The sequence below is a fragment of the Eucyclogobius newberryi genome, unplaced genomic scaffold, assembly GCF_026437365.1.
Source record: "Eucyclogobius newberryi isolate DKJ021-1_F unplaced genomic scaffold, fEucNew1.0.hap1 SCAF_13, whole genome shotgun sequence".
Lineage (NCBI taxonomy): Eukaryota > Metazoa > Chordata > Actinopteri > Gobiiformes > Gobiidae > Eucyclogobius > Eucyclogobius newberryi.
In genome coordinates, this window is record NW_027315757.1 from 22,065,287 (window position 1) to 22,086,215 (window position 20,929).

Here is a 20,929-nt window from a genome sequence, read left to right on the forward strand (position 1 = left end):
CTGAAGAACACTTGTAGAGCTTTGAGAGGTTTGTGTCTCTCATCAACCCAAAACAGCTTGATCAAGACCAGCTCCGTAGCCAATGGCATTGATGGACGGGTCAAATGCAGAGGACACATTTCTCTACCGGGACAATAAAAGGGTACATTACCATGTCAAGCCTGGACAAGTGTAAAGCCTTCATAGTCTCATTATGTATCGTGAACAGAGTAGAATGTTCCGAATCAAATAAGGATTACATAAAGAAACAGTCAAAATCAAATTCACAAAACTGTCTGAAGCTCATATCAAATAAGAAAGGTAAATCTGAGACTAACAGGTTAAAATGATGGTCACCTAGCAACGGCACTTTCGTGATCAGAAGAGTAGATCGAAATTGTGTCCTTAACATGAGCGAGAACACAACAGGCACTGGAGAGAGACGAGGCGCCGTAATGACACAAGATTGGTGCGATTTGTGTCAGCATGTGACCTGCACTTGTTCTGTGGAGGGAGTGAGAGTGTGAGAGAGTGAGAGTGTGAGAGAGTGTGAGAGAGTGTGAGAGAGTGTGAGAGAGTGTGAGAGTGAGAGAGTGTGAGAGAGTGTGAGAGAGTGTGAGAGTCTGAGAGTGTGTGAGAGTGTGAGAGAGTGTGAGAGAGTGTGAGTCTGAGAGTGTGAGAATGTGAGAGAGTGAGAGAGTGAGAGTCTGAGAGAGTGTGAGAGTGTGAGAGTCTGAGAGAGTGTGAGAGAGTGTGAGAGTCTGAGAGTGTGTGAGAGTGTGAGAGAGTGTGAGAGAGTGAGAGTCTGAGAGTGTGAGAATGTGAGAGAGTGAGAGAGTGAGAGTCTGAGAGAGTGTGAGAGTGTGAGAGTCTGAGAGAGTGTGAGAGAGTGTGAGAGAGTGAGAGTGTGAGAGAGTGTGAGAGTGTGAGAGTCTGAGAGTCTGAGAGAGTGTGAGAGAGTGAGAGTCTGAGAGAGTGTGAGAGTGTGAGAGTCTGAGAGTCTGAGAGAGTGTGAGAGAGTGTGAGAGAGTGAGAGTGTGAGAGTCTGAGAGAGTGTGAGAGAGTGTGAGAGAGTGAGAGAGTGTGAGAGTCTGAGAGAGTGTGTGAGAGTGTGAGAATGTGAGAGAGTGAGAGTCTGAGAGAGTGTGAGAGAGTGAGAGTGTGAGAGAGTGTGAGAGAGTGAGAGTCTGAGAGAGTGTGAGAGAGTGAGAGAGTGTGAGAGTCTGAGAGAGTGAGAGAGAGTGAGAGTCTGAGAGAGTGTGTGTGAGTGAGAGAGTGTGTGTGAGTGAGAGAGTGTGAGAGAGAGTGAGAGAGTGAGAGAGTGTGAGTCTGAGAGAGTGTGAGAGTGTGAGAGAGTGAGAGTCTGAGAGAGTGTGTGAGAGTGAGAGAGTGTGAGAGAGAGTGAGAGAGTGTGAGTCTGAGAGAGTGTGAGAGTGTGAGAGTCTGAGAGTCTGAGAGTGTGAGAATGTGAGAGAGTGAGAGAGTGAGAGTCTGAGAGAGTGTGAGAGTGTGAGAGTCTGAGAGTCTGAGAGAGTGTGAGAGTGTGAGAGTCTGAGAGAGTGTGAGAGAGTGTGAGAGAGTGAGAGTGTGAGAGTCTGAGAGAGTGTGAGAGAGTGAGAGAGTGTGAGAGTCTGAGAGAGTGTGTGAGAGTGTGAGAATGTGAGAGAGTGAGAGTCTGAGAGAGTGTGAGAGAGTGTGAGAGAGTGAGAGTGTGAGAGAGTGTGAGAGAGTGAGAGTCTGAGAGAGTGTGAGAGAGTGAGAGAGTGTGAGAGTCTGAGAGAGTGTGAGAGAGTGTGAGAGAGTGAGAGAGTGTGAGAGTCTGAGAGAGTGAGAGAGAGTGAGAGTCTGAGAGAGTGTGTGTGAGTGAGAGAGTGTGAGAGAGAGTGAGAGAGTGAGAGAGTGTGAGTCTGAGAGAGTGTGAGAGTGTGAGAGAGTGAGAGTCTGAGAGAGTGTGAGAGAGTGAGAGTCTGAGAGAGTGTGAGAGAGTGAGAGAGTCTGAGAGAGTGAGAGTCTGAGAGAGTGTGAGAGAGTGAGAGTCTGAGAGTGTGAGAGTCTGAGAGAGTGTGAGTATGAGAGAGTGTGAGAGAGTGTGAGAGAGTGAGAGTCTGAGAGAGTGAGAGTCTGAGAGAGTGTGAGAGAGTGAGAGTCTGAGAGAGTGTGAGAGTCTGAGAGAGTGAGAGAGTGTGAGAGAGAGTGAGAGAGTGAGAGAGTGTGAGTATGAGAGAGTGTGAGAGTGTGAGAGAGTGAGAGTCTGAGAGAGTGTGAGAGAGTGAGAGAGTGTGAGAGTCTGAGAGAGTGTGAGAGAGTGAGAGAGTGAGAGTCTGAGAGAGTGTGAGAGAGTGAGAGTCTGAGAGAGTGTGAGAGTGTGAGAGTCTGAGAGAGTGAGAGAGTGTGAGAGTGTGAGAGAGAGTGAGAGTCTGAGAGAGTGTGAGAGAGAGTGAGAGTGTGAGAGAGTGAGAGTCTGAGAGAGTGTGAGAGAGTGTGAGAGAGTGTGAGAGAGTGAGAGTCTGAGAGAGTGTGAGAGTGTGAGAGAGTGTGAGAGAGTGTGAGAGTGTGAGAGAGTGAGAGAGTCTGAGAGTCTGAGAGAGTGTGAGAGTCTGAGAGAGTGTGAGAGAGTGAGAGAATGTGAGAGAATGTGAGAGAGTGAGAGTGTGAGAGTCTGAGAGTGTGAGAGAGTGAGAGTGTGAGAGAGAGTGAGAGTCTGAGAGAGAGTGAGAGTCTGAGAGAGTGTGAGAGAGTGAGAGAGAATGACAGGGTGTGAGAGAGTGAGAGAGTGTGAGAGTCTGAGAGTGTGTGAGAGAGTGAGAGAGAGTGAGTGTGAGAGAGTGAGAGTGTGAGAGAGTGTGAGAGAGTGAGAGTGTGAGAGAGAGTGAGTGTGAGAGAAAGAGTGAGAGAGAGAGAGTGTGAGAGAGTGAGAGTGTGAGAGAGTGTGAGAGAGTGAGAGTGTGAGAGAGAGTGAGTGTGAGAGAAAGAGTGAGAGAGAGAGAGTGTGAGAGAGTGAGAGTGCATGAGCCGCTGGGTGAAGAGGGGGGAGGGAGTACCTGTGTCGCCCCACACTGGAAGGTACTCGTCCTGCTGGATGTCCAACATGATCTCCAGCCCGTTCCCTGTCCCGCCCTTCATGGTGGTGCGCAGAGACCTTCCCTCCTCCGCCGCGTTGAACATGTAGCATTTCCCGTACCTGGTGAACACCTGCAGGACACAAGAGGGATTGATAAGTCACTAAAAAGAAGAGGGAGAAGGGGTCTTGAGGTACAAGGAACAGTGTGAACTCTTCCCCTGCAGCGAGCAAATGTATATAGTTTGTAATAAATATATATTAAAAAATCAAAGTTAAAGATTTAATGGTGGAGAACAACAAGCAGAGCAAGTAAAGCGAATAAGCATTTGTGTTTGTTATAAAAGTGCTGTGTTCACAGCAAAAAAACTTATTTGTGATCCCTGATCACGTTGGGTTTTTCTAGCTCCTGTCCTTTACACAAGACATCAATGAACTATCTATAATCCAGGATTATTAGCCATCTGAGCATTTACACCAGGGGTGGGGTTATGTTTGCCCTGAGGGTCATATTTGATCCAAGCATGTGGCAAAAGGAAGGACCAACACCAGCAAATGCTCATAAACAAATGACTTTGAGTAAGGTTACATTCACAAACCCATCCGTCAACGCCGCCGGGGCAACCATGTCGCCGTGGTAACTAGCAAATTTACGTTACTGTAACCTATTATTTCATTAATTCATTTGATTTAATCTTTACAATAAAAAAGAAAAAGAGAACGTGGACGGTACAATAACTGTTAAAACTGAACGCGACCCCCAGGCCACACCTGCCCAGGTCTGAGTTACACTGTAGCTCGTCAGTTACTTGCCTTCCCTCCCTTTCCACCACTGTCCCTTTGTACCCACAGGAGCCACCCACAGGAGCCACCCACAGGAGCCACCCACAGGAGCCACCCACAGGAGTCACCCACAGGAGCCACCCACAGGAGTCACCCACAGGAGCCACCCACAGGAGCCACCCACAGGAGCCACCCACAGGAGCCACCCACAGGAGTCACCCACAGGAGCCACCCACAGGAGTCACCCACAGGAGCCACCCACAGGAGCCACCCACAGGAGCCACCCACAGGAGCCACCCACAGGAGCCACCCACAGGAGTCACCCACAGGAGCATCCCACAGGAGCCACCCTCAGGAGCCACCCAGAGGAGCCACCCACAGGAGCCACCCACAGGAGCCACCCACAGGAGCCACCCACAGGAGTCACCCACAGGAGCCACCCACAGGAGCCACCCACAGGAGCCACCCACAGGAGCCACCCACAGGAGCCACCCACAGGAGTCACCCACAGGAGCATCCCACAGGAGCCACCCAGAGGAGCCACCCACAGGAGCCACCCACAGGAGCCACCCACAGGAGTCACCCACAGGAGCATCCCACAGGAGCCACCCACAGGAGCCACCCAGAGGAGCCACCCACAGGAGCCACCCACAGGAGCCACCCACAGGAGCCACCCACAGGAGCCACCCACAGGAGCCACCCACAGGAGTCACCCACAGGAGCATCCCACAGGAGCCACCCACAGGAGCCACCCAGAGGAGCCACCCACAGGAGCCACCCACAGGAGCCACCCACAGGAGCCACCCACAGGAGCCACCCACAGGAGTCACCCACAGGAGCCACCCACAGGAGTCACCGACAGGAGCATCCCACAGGAGCCACCCACAGGAGCCACCCACAGGAGCCACCCACAGGAGCCACCCACAGGAGCCACATACAGGAGCCACCCACAGGAGTCACCCACAGGAGCCACCCACAGGAGCCACCCACAGGAGCCACCCACAGGAGCCACCCGCAGGAGCCACCCGCAGGAGCCACATACAGGAGTCACCCACAGGAGCCACATACAGGAGCCACCCACAGGAGTCACCCACAGGAGCCACCCACAGGAGCCACATACAGGAGCCACCCACAGGAGCCACCCACAGGAGCCACATACAGGAGTCACCCACAGGAGCCACCCACAGGAGCCACCCACAGGAGTCACCCACAGGAGCCACCCACAGGAGCATCCAACAGGAGCCACCCACAGGAGTCACCCACAGGAGCCACCCACAGGAGCATCCCACAGGAGCCACCCACAGGAGCCACATACAGGAGCCACCCACAGGAGCCACATACAGGAGCCACCCACAGGAGCCACATACAGGAGCCACCCACAGGAGCCACATACAGGAGCCACCCACAGGAGCCACCCACATGAGCCACCCACAGGAGCATCCCACAGGAGCCACCCACAGGAGCCACCCACAGGAGCCAACCACAGGAGCCACCCACAGGAGCCACCCACAGGAGCCACATACAGGAGCCACCCACAGGAGCCACCCACAGGAGCCACCCACAGGAGCCACCCACATGAGCCACCCACAGGAGCATCCCACAGGAGCCACCCACAGGAGCCACCCACAGGAGCCACATACAGGAGCCACCCACAGGAGTCACCCACAGGAGCCACCCACAGGAGCCACCCACAGGAGCCACCCACAGGAGCCACATACAGGAGTCACCCACAGGAGCCACCCACAGGAGCCACATACAGGAGCCACCCACAGGTGTCACCCACAGGAGCCACCCACAGGAGCCACATACAGGAGCCACCCACAGGAGCCACCCACAGGAGCCACCCACATGAGCCACATACAGGAGTCACCCACAGGAGCCACCCACAGGAGCCACCCACAGGAGCCACCCACAGGAGCCACATACAGGAGCCACCCACAGGAGCCACATACAGGAGCCACCCGCAGGAGCCACCCACAGGAGCCACCCACAGGAGCCACTCACAGGAGCCACCCACAGGAGCCACATACAGGAGCCACCCACAGGAGCCACCCACAGGAGCCACATACAGGAGCCACCCACAGGAGCCACCCACAGGAGCCACCCACAGGAGTCACCCACAGGAGCCACCCACAGGAGCCACCCACAGGAGCCACATACAGGAGTCACCCACAGGAGCCACCCACAGGAGCCACCCACATGAGCCACCCACAGGAGCATCCCACAGGAGCCACCCACAGGAGCCACCCACAGGAGCCACCCACAGGAGCCACATACAGGAGCCACCCACAGGAGCCACCCACAGGAGTCATCCACAGGAGCCACCCACAGGAGCCACCCACAGGAGCCACATACAGGAGCCACCCACAGGAGCCACCCACAGGAGCCACATACAGGAGACACCCACAGGAGCCACATACAGGAGCCACCCACAGGAGCCACCCACAGGAGCCACATACAGGAGCCACCCACAGGAGCCACCCACAGGAGCCACCCACAGGAGCCACATACAGGAGCCACCCACAGGAGCCACCCACAGGAGCCACCCACAGGAGTCACCCACAGGAGCCACCCACAGGAGCCACCCACAGGAGCCACATACAGGAGTCACCCACAGGAGCCACCCACAGGAGCCACCCACATGAGCCACCCACAGGAGCCACCCACAGGAGCCACCCACAGGAGCCACCCACAGGAGCCACATACAGGAGCCACCCACAGGAGCCAACCACAGGAGCCACCCACAGGAGCCACATACAGGAGCCACCCACAGGAGCCACCCACAGGAGCCACATACAGGAGACACCCACAGGAGCCACCCACAGGAGCCACATACAGGAGCCACCCACAGGAGCCACCCACAGGAGCCACATACAGGAGCCACCCACAGGAGCCACATACAGGAGCCACCCACAGGAGCCACATACAGGAGCCACCCACAGGAGCCACCCACAGGAGCCACATACAGGAGCCACCCACAGGAACCACCCGCAGGAGCCACCCGCAGGAGCCACCCGCAGGAGCCACCCACAGGAGCCACCCACAGGAGCAGAGGTTTGATGATGTTCAAACCATTACCACACTTTTACTCTTTTTAAATTCACTCTAAATCATTTTCCACATCGACTTTTTCAGGACAAAATGTTCTCTTGCTGCTGGTGCCAGAAAGAAAACATAATCTGTGTTATTTAGTTCATGTTCCAGTAAAATGTCTTTTAGTTATGAAAAGAATCATTTACTGTGCAAACTAAAGGATGTAACTAGAATAGTGATGTTGCTGACACGTTGTATTGTCCCGAGCATAAAGAGTGACTCCATTATAGCTAAACTAAGAGGTCATCTTTTGTGTGAGATTAGAGTAATTACTGAAATGTGGACCGTCCTCACCTGTGTCATAACAGGATGTTTCAGAAGACATAAATATCTATGAGTTATTCCTCTGTATTCAGGCGGAACGATGCCTAAACCAGGAGACTTAAGGTTTGAAGCCGTGAAGGGCAGCTCTGACCGTGAAAGCACCTGCAAAACATGATGGCTTTTCACATTCACAGCAAGAAAATAAGTATTTTTGTTTTACTTTGACAAGAGTTCTCCAAGCCAAGGGAAAGTAAAAATACAAATAAGGTACTGTACATAGATTTAGACCTACAGGTAATTGCAGGCAGAAACCTACTGCATATCAACACGCATTTCACTACAAGGGTTATATGACTAATATTCACACCACACGCAGCACAGCACATTCCTCACACACTGACAACAGTAATATACCATTATTATTATAATTATTATAATTATTAAAAATAGAAACAAAAGAATCTCCATCGAGGGCTCAAAACATCGCTTGTCGTGTCCTCCCCTCTTTTTGTTATGGCTTTCAGAGCCGGGTCGTAATTTTAAATTAATTGGGTGATGTTTTGTTCATTATGAGAGCCCCAGCGGCACTTCTCTGGGCTGTGGGTTACGTTTCTTAAATCTGATCATTTTCGAGAAAGTTATACTTATAATCACGTTTGTAAAAAATGCAATTTCTTAAAAAGTTATAACAGAAAAAAAATATTATTTTTTTACTTGCAACTTTGGAAAATGCTTTTCTGGAGATGTCTCAGACAAACAAAGATCAAATTAGTTCATTCTGAGGATAGAAGTGCAGAGCCTAAAAACACAAACCTGCTACTTTTTCGATCACAGTTGTAGTTCTTTTGCCTCGGTCTCTCCTACATTTTATGATAGACTAATAAGTAAATACCTTTGCCATATAATTAGACTAATAGTGTCAGGACTCCTTGGCTCTATCAGTTCTTTCAGAGACTGAAAACAGCTGCTGTGATGTACTGTATGAATGTGCAGAGGTGAAGAGGTAAAGAGAGTGTGGGACGTCCCTGCTCATGAATAGAAATGATCTGAACAGAAGCCCAGATGAAGACACTCTCCACGTGAACTATGATCCACACAGACTCAATCAAGTTCACAAGTGGACTTCCAGTTGGATATTAATATGGTTTTGCCCAATGAGAGAAAATAAAGTCATGTGACATACAGTATATTCAGAGAAGGTAAACATTCCATTTTTTGAGTGTAAGTGAAATTCAGAGGAGATTTTAAGAGTTGGACCGCAGCGGACTCTACTAACTACCATAAGCACAAATGTGTTCTCACTGGTTTTGTTTAAATATTTTGTACATTTTGAGCTACATTTAATAGATGTTATACTGTATTTATTATAATATTTGGGGAATATTAGTTTGCATTATTTTATCTAAGGTTATCTAAAATTCTTACCTACTACGTTCTTCTGATATGACAACTTTTGTGACGTTTACAATGTTACTTCCTGGTTGGACGTGAGCAGCAGATTGGACATAAGCAGAGGTAATTCCATAACTGTAACCTAGCAACCACACTGTAAATGAGGGCTAAAGTTGGTCTAATTTACATAATAGTTAAATACCACAATACGGAAACACCTTTATTTCCTTAAATGAGAAATTTAAGGAATTAAAGTTTCTTGCTCGTAATTGTAATTTTTGAATTATAATGCTGTATTCAATCTCTTTTTTTTAATTCACGGCAGTATATTTAACAAAAATTGGGTCAAAGAACACAACCAACTCTTTAGATAAATACAAAAACCTAACTTTGCAAATTAAAAGTAATATAGAAGTCAATGTACTTACAGAATAGGGGTCCAGGCCTGGTTGCAAGGTTATTTTGGGGGTCCTGGCCTGAAAAGTTTGGTAACCTTTAACCTTCCCCCCGCCCCAAACTTCCCTTCACAAACTGCCCCAAGTATTATTAACCCGCCAAATAAAGTACTAATCAAACAAAAACGAGAAAAGCTGTCGTATGTGAATCGCCGTTCGGAGTACGTTAAACAAAGCCCGAGCATTGCGTCGTCATTGCAAATCGCGGCGCGACTTCCTCCGTCACCTGTGCAGTTTTAAGATGGATTTCTCATCTCCCGGCCCTCCTCCTCCACAGACACTGACCTCTAAAGCTCGGTTAGCTGTGGGCAGTGATCGTCACCCTAATGTCTTGCTGTCAACGAGACGGTCCGGACGAAATAATATGGGGTGTCGCTTTACGGGTTTATTCTTTGTGCCAAGGAGAGCTGGCGGTTCCTCGGAGCGGGCAGAGCGCTGGAGGAAACATATTTATGGCGTCGTTATTCATGTTTACACTGTGTCACTGGGTTAAAGCAAAGGTTATTTCGGCAGCGCGCAGAAACACAACACGGGAAATATGTGCCGTTGTGAGTATTTGCTTTAGAGGTGCAGTACTTTTCTGGTGGAGGTTTCACCAGCTGTTTTTCTCCATGGACATGTCGCTGTTGGCATTGAATGTATGACTCTCCATGAAAGTGGAAAAAGAATACCGTATTTTCCGGACTATAAGTTGAACTGGAGTATAAGTTGCACCAGCCAAAAAATGCATAATAGAGAAGAAAAAAACTTGTTGCACTGGAGTATGAAATAAGGTGGCAAGAGTGGAAATAATAAATAATATCTCATTTAAGTCGCTCCGGAGTATAAGTATATAAGTATAAATGTAAGTATAAGTCGCACCCCGGCCAAAACTATGAAAAAAGGTGTGACTTATAGTCCAGAAAATACGGTATACAAAAATAAAACAGGAGCTGCATGTGAGGACTTTTTGATTTTTTTTTTGTTTCGCTTAGAACAGAACTTAATTAATAATAAATAAAATCAAAAATAAAATCTTTAATTCTGGGTCATTTCTCACAAAAATCTACCGTATTTTCCGCATTATAAGGCGCACTGTCAATTAATGGACTATTTTCGATCATTTTTCATATGCACTGGACTATAAGGCTCATTAGGCCAAACAAAACATTTACTACACAAAATCTCTTCGGGGTCCGTAAGCACAACCAGAATTAATCCATATATAAGGAGCACTGGATTATAAGGCGCACTGTAGTTTTTGAGAAAATTTAAGGCTTTTTAGTGCGCCTTATAGTGCGAAAAATACAGTTCCGACCCAGAGGCCTTGGCCCACTGAAAAATTGGTGGCTGCCCACGAGTCCGAAGGTTTACTGGTCCGAAGGTTCACGAGTCCGAAAATGCCGAAATTTTAAGGTTCACATGTCCGAAGGTTCACAAGTCCGAAATTTCACCGAAATTTAAAAATTGCATAGAAATTTAAAAAATTTCACAGAAATTTTAAAGATTTCACAGAAATTTTAAAAATTTCACAGAAATTTTAAAAATTTCACAAATTTAAAAAAATTCACAGAAATCTTAAGGTTCACAAGTCCGAAGGTTCATTAGTCCGAAGGTTCATTAGTCCGAAGGTTCATTAGTCCGAAGGTTCACGAGTCCGAAGATGTGAGTCCGCGCAGCGGGCTGTCCTCGCCTCCCTTTGCCCCACACACTGCTTTTTGGACTTTTCTAGTGTTGATGCACTTTTTATGATTAAACTCATGTATTTTCCATAACCGACTTGTTTCTGTGCATAGCCTGAGCTCCTTATCGTATTATTAATGAATGAATGAACTCAAATAGCCCAGCAGTTTCGGCCGCGCGCCGCGGCTCTGTAGACACTCCCGTCTTGGCCAGCTGAATTTCCTTTTTGACTACCAATCCTACGGTGATCGGATCACGCGTTTCTATATATACATATATCATTTCTATGCTTATGATCAAATGAGGGCATAAAGCGGAGGATTCGAGATGTTCCCTTGTTATTTTCATATACACAGTACAACTTGCGGTGCCACCTGTGAGCAGCTGGTGCACTAAACGTGACGAGCCCCAGTCCGTGTCTTCGTGCTTCGTGCGCATTTTACAGACTGACTTCATCCCGATGCCGTCTGCACCTTCACTTTAGCCCAATGAGGAACTTTCGGACCAGTGAACCTTCGGACCCGTGAACCTTCGGACCCGTGAACCTTCGGACCCGTGAACCTTCGGACCCGTGAACCTTCGGACTCGTGAACCTTCGGACTAGAGAACCTTCGGACTAGTGAACCTTCGGACTAGCGAACCTTCAGACTAGTGAACCTTTAAAACCTTCGGACTTGTGAACCTTCGGACTAGCGAACCTTCGGTCTCGTGGGGGGTAACCGAAAAATCTGGCCCTTGGGAAAATTAAGATGCATAGGCCGGATTTAGGATTTAACAGTGTTCTCGACATGGCGTGAACCGGATGTACGATTCAATCATGTGACCAAAGGTTTTTCTGGTATTGTATAGACCAGAGGTGATCAAACGTTTCAAACAAAGTACCACTTAAGAAAAAAAAAAATCAGAGTCTGGGTCTAAACCAGACTAGTCCAGGACTAAACTAGGGCTAAACCAGGTCTGAAATCGGACTATATCATTGCTATAGCAGTTCTAACGCAGAAACTATACAAAGCCGAACCAAAAGTGAATAAAATGTACTCTAAATGATTCAACTAATATTAGAAGAGTTTGACAGTTTGACAAACACATTTTTTTTTTACAAAGATCTAGAATTTCCCCAATGTGGGACAAAAAGGTTTCTCTCATCTTTTTTGACAACACAACACAATGAAACAACCAATGCTGAACGAAACAACACAAACGGTTGCAAAATGTACTAATAGTATACAATATGCACGAGTGAACAATAACGAATTCAACCAACACGCTCACACCAATTTCTTTCCAGGGTTGAGCACGAGGGGAAATGGAATAGAGTTTGAATAGAACATTTCACAAATTAGATTTTTGTCAGAATGTGAACACAGTAAATAATCTCTTCCTGCCGTGGCATTCACTACCTGCATTTAAAGTGTATTTATCTTCTCTTTGTATCCACGCTACACACAAAGCAACAGAAATCCAGTAAACGCGCACTACATAACATTTATCTTTGTTGTTGCTTTGTCTGGAATGTTTCACGGTATTGTATAAAACTTATCCGACCTTTTTTTAAATCAAATTACAGGATTTTTTAATTTTTTTCCCTTGAAAAATCGCAGCAATAAAGTAGCCATTTTTAGTTAGCCACGAGGAGCCCACTTTCAATGCTTTGCCTGGAATGTTTCAAGGTATTGTATAAAACTTATCCAACCTTTTTTTAAATTAAATTACAGGAGTTTTTTTCTTTTCTTTTTTTTCCTTGAAGGATTGCGGCAACAAATTAGCCATTTTTAGCTGGCCACAATTAGCCGCGAGGAGCCCACTTTCAATGCTTTTCCTGGAATGTTTCAAGGTACTCTAAAAAACTTATCCAACCTTAAATTCAATTACAGCAGTATTTTTTCTTGAAGTATTGCGGCAATAAATTAGCCATTTTTAGTTAGCCACAATTAGCCACGAGGAGCGCACTTTCAATGTTTCGCTTCGCTCAACACTCTACCTCTCTGTTTTGGCTCTGGGGCTGGACAGGTCGGTGCGTCCAAAACCTCAGCTAAGCCTCGTGAAGCGAATATGCAAAACCGGGACGAAAGCTGAAAGCCCAATTAAGCTGCCTTCCACGTAATTCCTTTTTGAATTTCCGTCTGCTTATCCTGTTAGTTGAGTGACGGCAGCCAAGTATTTCTGACTGGCACGGACACATAGTTTTACAGATGACCTTTTCGTTTCCCTTTGATTGGATTGGAGCGTCTGCGAGGAAGTCAGAGTCGGCAGCTCTTTAGTGACGGGGAAATAAGGGGAATTAAAAACAAACTAAAGCTGCGCTCATTTGGCTACTTGAAAATTAGCCGTAGCACGAATATATAGCATCAGTTTTGCCTGTTTTAAAGGATTAAAATCTGTCATATTTAAGTATAACTTTTAATTCCATGGAGATTTTCCACAGTCTAGCATTAAACGCATCCATCTCCGCGGAAACGTGTCAGGTGACAGCAAAGTTACGGCTCAGATCTGTGGCGAAGCGAGCCCGTTAACGGTAGAAAACATGTTATTTAAAGTGTGAGCGAATATAATCGAATACTTCTAAAAGATTTACTACTAAGATTTAATTCCATCCTGTGAAACATTCCAAGCCACAGACATCTCCATGGAGACGCAAAGTCAACATTAATTCCAATTTGTTGCACTTTGGAGTTAAACAGCACAAATTGGACTCTACCAGGAAGCAATTCTCTCTCTTGATGTCAGTTTTCGCTCCACATCCAACACGTCAATCTCCCTCTGCGTCGTCCAGCTCGTGTTATAGCGACAGTTTCTGGGGGGACAGTGGAGCGGCTCAGTCTTCTCCGTGTCAGCGCTCGTCACTTTTGACAGACAGCATCAGGGTCGGGTCAAACTCTCTTTAGATTTGACGTGGACGGGGAGAAATCTCTCAAGCCAAGACCCAGACGCAAGCAAAAAGTATAGAAATGTTTAGTATTTCACGATTTTATGTCACAAGTTGGCTGAGATTGTGTATCGCTGAAATATTGCAAACATATTCCAATTTAAAGGTTGTGTTATGTTACTTTTCTGGTGAAGGGTTCAGCCCCATGCTCGTCTTCATGGAGCTTTGCCTGAAATATCACAAATTACGGAATTAAATATCTTGCATTTCAGCTGTTTTTTCTGTTAAAATACTGTTAAAAACTTTTAAAAACATGCATTTACTTGAATAAATAAAATGCACTTTTTCTGACGACATATAAAAACTTCTTCTTGAGTAATGTTTAGTTTAAAGTTACAGTTAAACGTTTTGGTGACTCTTACAAACTGTGAGTGAATCTACAAGTGACAAAAGCTTCACGTTGTCAATATTAAATGATTTGATCATTGTGTTTGGTAAATGTTGTGCCTGTTCTTTCGGGGAAATACCAAAATCTGAGCATTATTTAATGCTTTGTCTGTCAGATTACATGAACTCATACATCCTAAAGCTGATTTAAATAAATTTCAAGTCCAAACTGTCACTCTAGTGGTAGTTTCTGTATTATTTTGGTCACTACGTTTTACTTCTATACGTATATTATTTGAAAAACACTACACTGAAGAACAAAGCAGGCAGACCCACCACCAGAAGGCTCAAATTATTGATCACTATTGACTGTGCAGTTGTAATGTTTAATTATTCACAGGTTCAACAACAGGACTAAACCTGAGGAATCAGTGTTTCAGTTTCTACACAGCTAAAGTCAATGTAACTGTGTAGAAACTGTGTAGAAAGCTTGTAAAGTAAATTTATAATGACTATTGATGTTTTTATATGTTTGTATTGTGATTTTAATACATCCCTTCCTGTCATGTAAAGCACTTACTTATGAGTAACGCCAATAATTACATTTTAATAACCTTAATAAAGCATGAACAATGACTTAATTCATACTGAACATTGAACAAACATTTTTTTAATGGCTTAGTAATACTTAATCACTACTACTAAGTCTTTGTTCATGATTAATTAAGTGAAATAAGGCGTAGTTATTGTAAAATGGTACCGAAGAATGAGTTGCTAGATACAACTTTATGACGATTTTAAAGTAGGAACCACACAGCTATTACCTTTTAAATGATAGTTTTTATTGCTAAAGTTAGTGCTATTAAACAAAGAGAAGTAGTAGCAACTATTTTTGCACGTTTCAAAATGAACCGCTGGACTTACCTGTCTGAGAAAAGTGTATTCGACGCGTCACTTTAGATTCTCGGGCTCGATTATAGCCCGGGCTGTCAGCGGACGCGTGTAATGACATCTCAAACTGGCGGCGGGGGAAAAAGGGAGTAAATCTGGACAAAGACCTATCAATTCTCATTTAAAACGTCCCGATGTCTGCTGGAGAGCTGATGGATGGTATCGACTGGAAGTGTCAGCAGGAAGAGGCTGTTACGGGTCGTCACGCGTCGGAGCGGGTGAAAGGTGTGAGCGGAGGGAAGGTAAAAGGCTCTTGAGGGAGGGCAAAGGGCTGTCGACACGATGCACTGTACAACGTCATGGGGCATTTGCACTGGAGAAAGCTGCGAGGAGATCCAAACTTGAAGGAAATACTGTAGATCTCTGCATTTGACAAAACAAGCGCACGCATTGGCAGAGATGATCCAAAAAGTCTGCATTTTGAGTTGTTTTTGTCAATCTAGTCGTATCATTTTATAACTAACTGTTTTTTTAGTGTCATACCCGTTTGTTTAGTCGTATAATTATATAACTAACTGTTTTTTTTATTTTTTTAGATTTTTAACTAGAGGTAGTGGAAGTACTTTTTGAGCAAGACACACCCCTTTTATGTCTTATGTATTTACTATTATTTTTCATTTTTTTACTCTTTACTTTTCACTTCTAGTTGATTAAATTGTCTTCTATTTTTAGCAGTGGTGGAAGAAGTACTCAATTATGTTCCTTAAAAGTACAGATAAAGGAGCAAAAAAATACTCATGTAGTAGTAAAATTAGGGCATGAAATAATCTGCGAAAAGTATTGAAGTATCCGTTTAACTTTTGGAATAAAAGGTTTTCAGACAGATTTTTATTAAAAGCGTAGAACTTAATTGTTTTCCAAGTTGCTGTTACTTGAATATGTTTTGTTTGCTCAAACTTTGAAGAACGACTTGGCATTTCATTTACTTTTTTAGAAAATATAGTGCAGCAGAAAGTACAGATTCCTGCTCTCAAATGTATTGACGTAAAAGTAAAAAGTATTTACTGTAAAATGTACTAAAGTGAACTACAGATACCTTAAAAATGTTGCTTGAGTACAGCGGTCTCATTCATAAAGCATCCGTGTGTACAAAAATGCTACGTACGTCACTTTCCGTCACGTTACGTAAACAATCAGAGCTTTCAGAGATGAGACAGAAGGGGCTCCGTGCTCAGACACATGAACATTTTGTGAGTTTGAGGCAGTTTCTGGTTTGTCTGTGCACACATTTAGTAATAATTCCATGTTATGTTTACAAATGAGACGATGTGAGGCGAGTCGACTGGTTCACAACTAACACACGCCAGTTTAACATCCATGACAAGCCAGTGCTAGTTACAATACAATGCAGAAATACAATAGCAATACAATACTATTTTAACGTATACTTTATTTTTTAACATTGGTTTTGCCTGATTGCTTTGAACTTCCCTGTTTCACATAATACTCTATCCAATGCTATACTTTATGAAATTCCCCCATGTGGGACAATAAAGGATTAGCTTATCTTATACTATCTCTGCTATTTGAGCACTCAAACAATTATGTGAAACTCACCAACATATTTACATAAAAAGTTACAAAAACGCCAATGTCTGTCTATGGCACACAATCTTCGACCGTCTGTTATTTCCAGCAAATACTCTGCAATTTGCATAACGACATTCCAAAGCAATACCATAAACAGACACAAGCATTTTAGCACATTTTTTATAGATTACAAAAACTTAGTATTCATTTTCATCAACATACACGTCAAAATACATAGGAACACATCAAAATACATAGGAACTACTAGTCATGGACCTCGAAATAAGAATAACATGTTTGTTTGTGCAGTTCGTACTAAAGGTCGTGTTTGGTTCTGGGAAAATGAAAAAGAGAAAAATGCCAAGTTCATATAACTCCAAAACAGTACAGTACAGTACATCTTATAAAAACACAGTACATCTTATAATACCTCATGAAAACTCATAATGGACATGCATCATTGCAGTACAAGGCCGTTTGCATCTACCACTCAAGTGGAGCTGCTCATTGTCTAAATTTAGCCTTCAATGTTCCGGGCTCCGACATAAAGGATATTGTCATATATAAAGGACATTTTCTTGCCAGCGCCGCCATGTGACATGAACAACCTCCAGTTACAGTTATTTTCCTCCGTCTATCCTTCCCAGCAGATGTTCTTCAACTCAATGACACTAATCTACCAATGATTTTAGACCAAGTGCCTTAAAATGTCCGAGTCACTTTTTTTGAAGAAACTGTACTTCTAATCAATACTTTTGCCAAATTTGTATGGATATTTTAGTTGAAGTAACAGTGCTCTCGCTCAAGTGAAAGTTTTGGTTACTTTTCCCACAAAATAAAACAGTTGTGGACTTATACATATGAAAACTGTCCGTCACAGCTCCTCCTCCACCATTGACAATGCTTTGTCCTTAACATTTTGAGTGTAGGAGTGTGTGGCTCCTTTCACGGTGTCTAAATGAGACAGGCACAAGACAACAGCCCACGAGCCGGTTGTTGACAATTTTAACTGTTTGGCACCTTCAATACGACCAAATTTGGTGATTAGCTTATCCTTTTGATCGCAGTATTATTTTTGATTTGTATTTTTTTGAGTTCTGTTTACTCTTACTTGAATAATTCTCAACTTCCTTGGTAACAGTAATTTTACTTTGTACAAATGTTGGTTTCTCTTGAGGTTTCAAACTCACCAGAACTCATCTTTTACAGCTCCTACTGCTCTGATTGGCCAAAACTCTACTGAAATTCTTCCCAAACTATTCCAAAGGCGCCATTCCAGATTCATATGCCAGAGATAACCTAAGTAGAAAGTTTGTTTTGTTTGCTGTTCCCTGGTTATGACCCTTTATGACCCTTTTTACTTGTGAATTAGTCATTTTAGGGAAAAGTTAAGTGGTGTCAAATCTGCTGCAGGCCTTTTGAAATCATCAAGTCAAACTTTTGCATTTTAATGTAGCCTCTCGGACTTTGAATTAGTTTTCCAGCTGCAAATATATTTACATATCAAACGGATGTGGTCCTCAAATCAAATCATTATTATCATCATTATTTATTTCTCCCTTATCTCCGTGTCTCCATCCTCGCTCGAGTGGAAGTTGGACAGGAAGTTGCCCTGTTTTGCCACCAATTAAATGTCGTTTAAGCAGCGCATACGTCTCATTAGTATTCACGGGGTCATGTCTAAACCGGGAGCTTCCACATAACCTGCAGTTTGACCCCACACTGCACTCTGGTCGTTAGTGTGGGCTCAGGAAAGGTCACGCTCACCGCACGCTCATTAACATGCTAAAGGTGATGCCATCGTGTTCAGGTTTATGCATCAAAGAAGACAGCCGTCAACATAATATGAACGTTACATATGATTTTCTCAGGATGATAAGTGACAAGTGATTTTGAAGAGAATTACTGTTTTTCTCCCTTTAAAAAAAAAAAAAAAGTGTAACTTGTTTTTAATCTGTACAGATGTTTATACTTTTAACAATAAACCATGACATCTTTAGTCAATCAAATCACTTATTAAAGATAAATTCAGCAAATGTCCATAAGATGGCGCTGGTCTAAAAAATGAACTTACCTTGACCCCCATGAGCTTAATACACTGCTACACAATAGCATTTCTGATTCTTGGTAATAAATCCCGAAATATAAACCTTCAATGTAAAACAAAACACAGACAATTACAAGAAAATGTTTAATACATGTCCATAAATGATTTTACTCTATCTATGGTTCTTTGCACCATAGGCAGGTTTGGATTAGCTTAGCCACATTGTAGAAAAAGCTTCAGTTGTAGTCATCTGGACTCAGTTAGAAAAAAATAGACGTTTCGACTCTCATCCAAGAGTCATTGTCAATAAAAGAATTTAGGTCGAGAACTCCGATATTTGTACTATTCTGTGGTAAGTCCAGCCCATTGGGAGCCACATTGCACCTTTCTTATGCTTGACCATTAGCATTAGCAGGTTAGCATAACCACATTGCACCTTCCTTACACTTTAGCGTTAGCAGGTGAGCTTAGCCACATTGCACGTTCCTTACATTTGACCATTAGCATTAGCAGGTTTAATTTCACAATGTACACATAACTTTGTTTCTTTTATTGGCACAGTACACAGTGTAACCTTTGACATAAAACTTGTGAATTTAGTGTTTACTTGTTAATAAAATAAAAGAGAGGGCACATGTGTGGGCTTTACTTGATTCTTCCTCTGCACCGCTCAGTCTACTCTCTACCAGGCGCCATCTACTGGTCAGTAAAGGAATTGCACACATGTATAGTTGGTAAATACATAAAAATAAACTACTCAAATGTAAAAAATACAAATGTAGGGGTGTTTGTTATTTACTAAAGCATTTCAAGCCTTTACAGAACGCCTGCATCACCTCTAATGCATTTTCAATGGGGGAGTTAGCGTTAGCCTCCAGCGTCACAAACAATAAAAACCAGGGCTGTTTTGGCGACAAAAAACACTCGACCACACAAGAGTAACACCGGAGCCTCGTTAGAAAACATGATAAAGTGTAGAAAGGTTTAGTTTGTTGACATATGGCAAATGGCACCATTTTATTTCAACAAGCGCCGCAAATCCTTCTTTAGATAGAAAATAGAGATGAACGTCATTGAACGATACTGACAGCGGTGGAAAATAAGTACAAACGTGATTACCTTTACTGTCTGAGATTGCCTGAAATGATTGAAGGGTTATTTTTGCCATGTTCAATGTTTGAGTTAACGTCCCAACTTTGAGCGAACAAGAAGATATAAAAATTAAAGTTAAAATCGTGAGAGAAACCAGGAAATGGATTCTGTTTTGAAATCTGATCACTTTTTCAACGGTTTAATAGTTCCCAAAGTCTGTCTGAAAAAAGGGGTACAACAACTAGTTATCTGCACTACTATATAAACATCAAAAATCATGTTGTGATCATGATGTGCTTAAATGAAGGGGATAGAACGTTCATAAAAGTACCAGGCTGTGTACGCAACTTGTCTAAACACATGTTCCCACTTTCTAAATACTTTACTTTAACGATGATTTGCTTGAAAAGATTGTCAGAGAACCTGCCTGTAACTCGTCCAGGATGTGTCCCACCGAAGTCGCACAGTTACAATAATCTCCCGCCAGCAGCCTCCAATGTCTGTAATGAGACACGGCGAGATGGCGTTCATTTTGCGCCGACCCGAGAGACAATTTGCCGTCACCTCCTGCATTTTTCCTCCGATCTCCAGCTGGTAATTCTGACGCGGCGGGTCCTCGTGCTTATGGCTTCACAGGCAGCGGAGATGTAAAGTGGAAACGCAGGGAGGAGAAAATCGAAATGGAACTGTGAGCCAAAGAATGTCATTTGTCCTCGAGGCGCGTCCAAGTTTCAGGGTTGTACTGTCTTTCATACGGCTCTTATTGTCATCTGCATTTGTAGTTTGATCAATAACCAAGAGTGACTTTCAGTTGTGGCATTATGTTGGTAAAAAAGAATAAATACACATGCACTTACAACACTTCAATTCATTAAAGTCTTACTAGGCTGTGCAATCAATGAAATATGAATCAAAATGAGATCCAGGTCTTAGGTCTTTGCATATTGTCAATAATATGCTTTTTCCATTTTTTTTTTATCTAAGGCACAGCATCCCAATTTATTTCAAAGTAAATTGGAGGAATTCATTGGGGTTATGTTTTGTGTGTGATGATGAAACGTCTTAAATGTCTTTTGTTTTTTATTCACATCCAGCAGATAGTGCAAAGCATGTTGTGTTAACGTTCATGAAATGTAGATGGGAAAACCATACATATTTGCTTTTAATTGAAAAAACGGAATCAAAAATTGAGATTGAACGATACAGAGACATAGATTGTCTTTGTATCATTGTAGACTTGAAATACATGTTTAAATCTAGGCCAGCCCCTATATGATTTCCTGAGCTTTACACTGTTTTGTTTCATCCAGGGACAATAGAGAACTCCTGCTTATTTAGTCAGGTGTTCGTCATTTTGTAGCAATCCATGA

The 20,929-nt window shown here is 43.8% G+C and overlaps 1 protein-coding gene across 4 annotated transcripts in view; it reads right to left on the reverse strand.

Moving 5' to 3' along the window:
- The window catches only part of asic2 (acid-sensing (proton-gated) ion channel 2), a 472,730-nt gene that overhangs the window by 64,152 nt on the left and 387,649 nt on the right, over positions 1–20,929 (reverse strand). For all 4 annotated transcript variants that reach the window (XM_072442937.1, XM_072442935.1, XM_072442934.1 and 1 more), the window contains one exon: positions 3,021–3,171. In XM_072442937.1, coding sequence (XP_072299038.1) covers positions 3,021–3,171 — 151 coding nt within the window. The remainder of the gene's footprint in view (positions 1–3,020; positions 3,172–20,929) is intronic.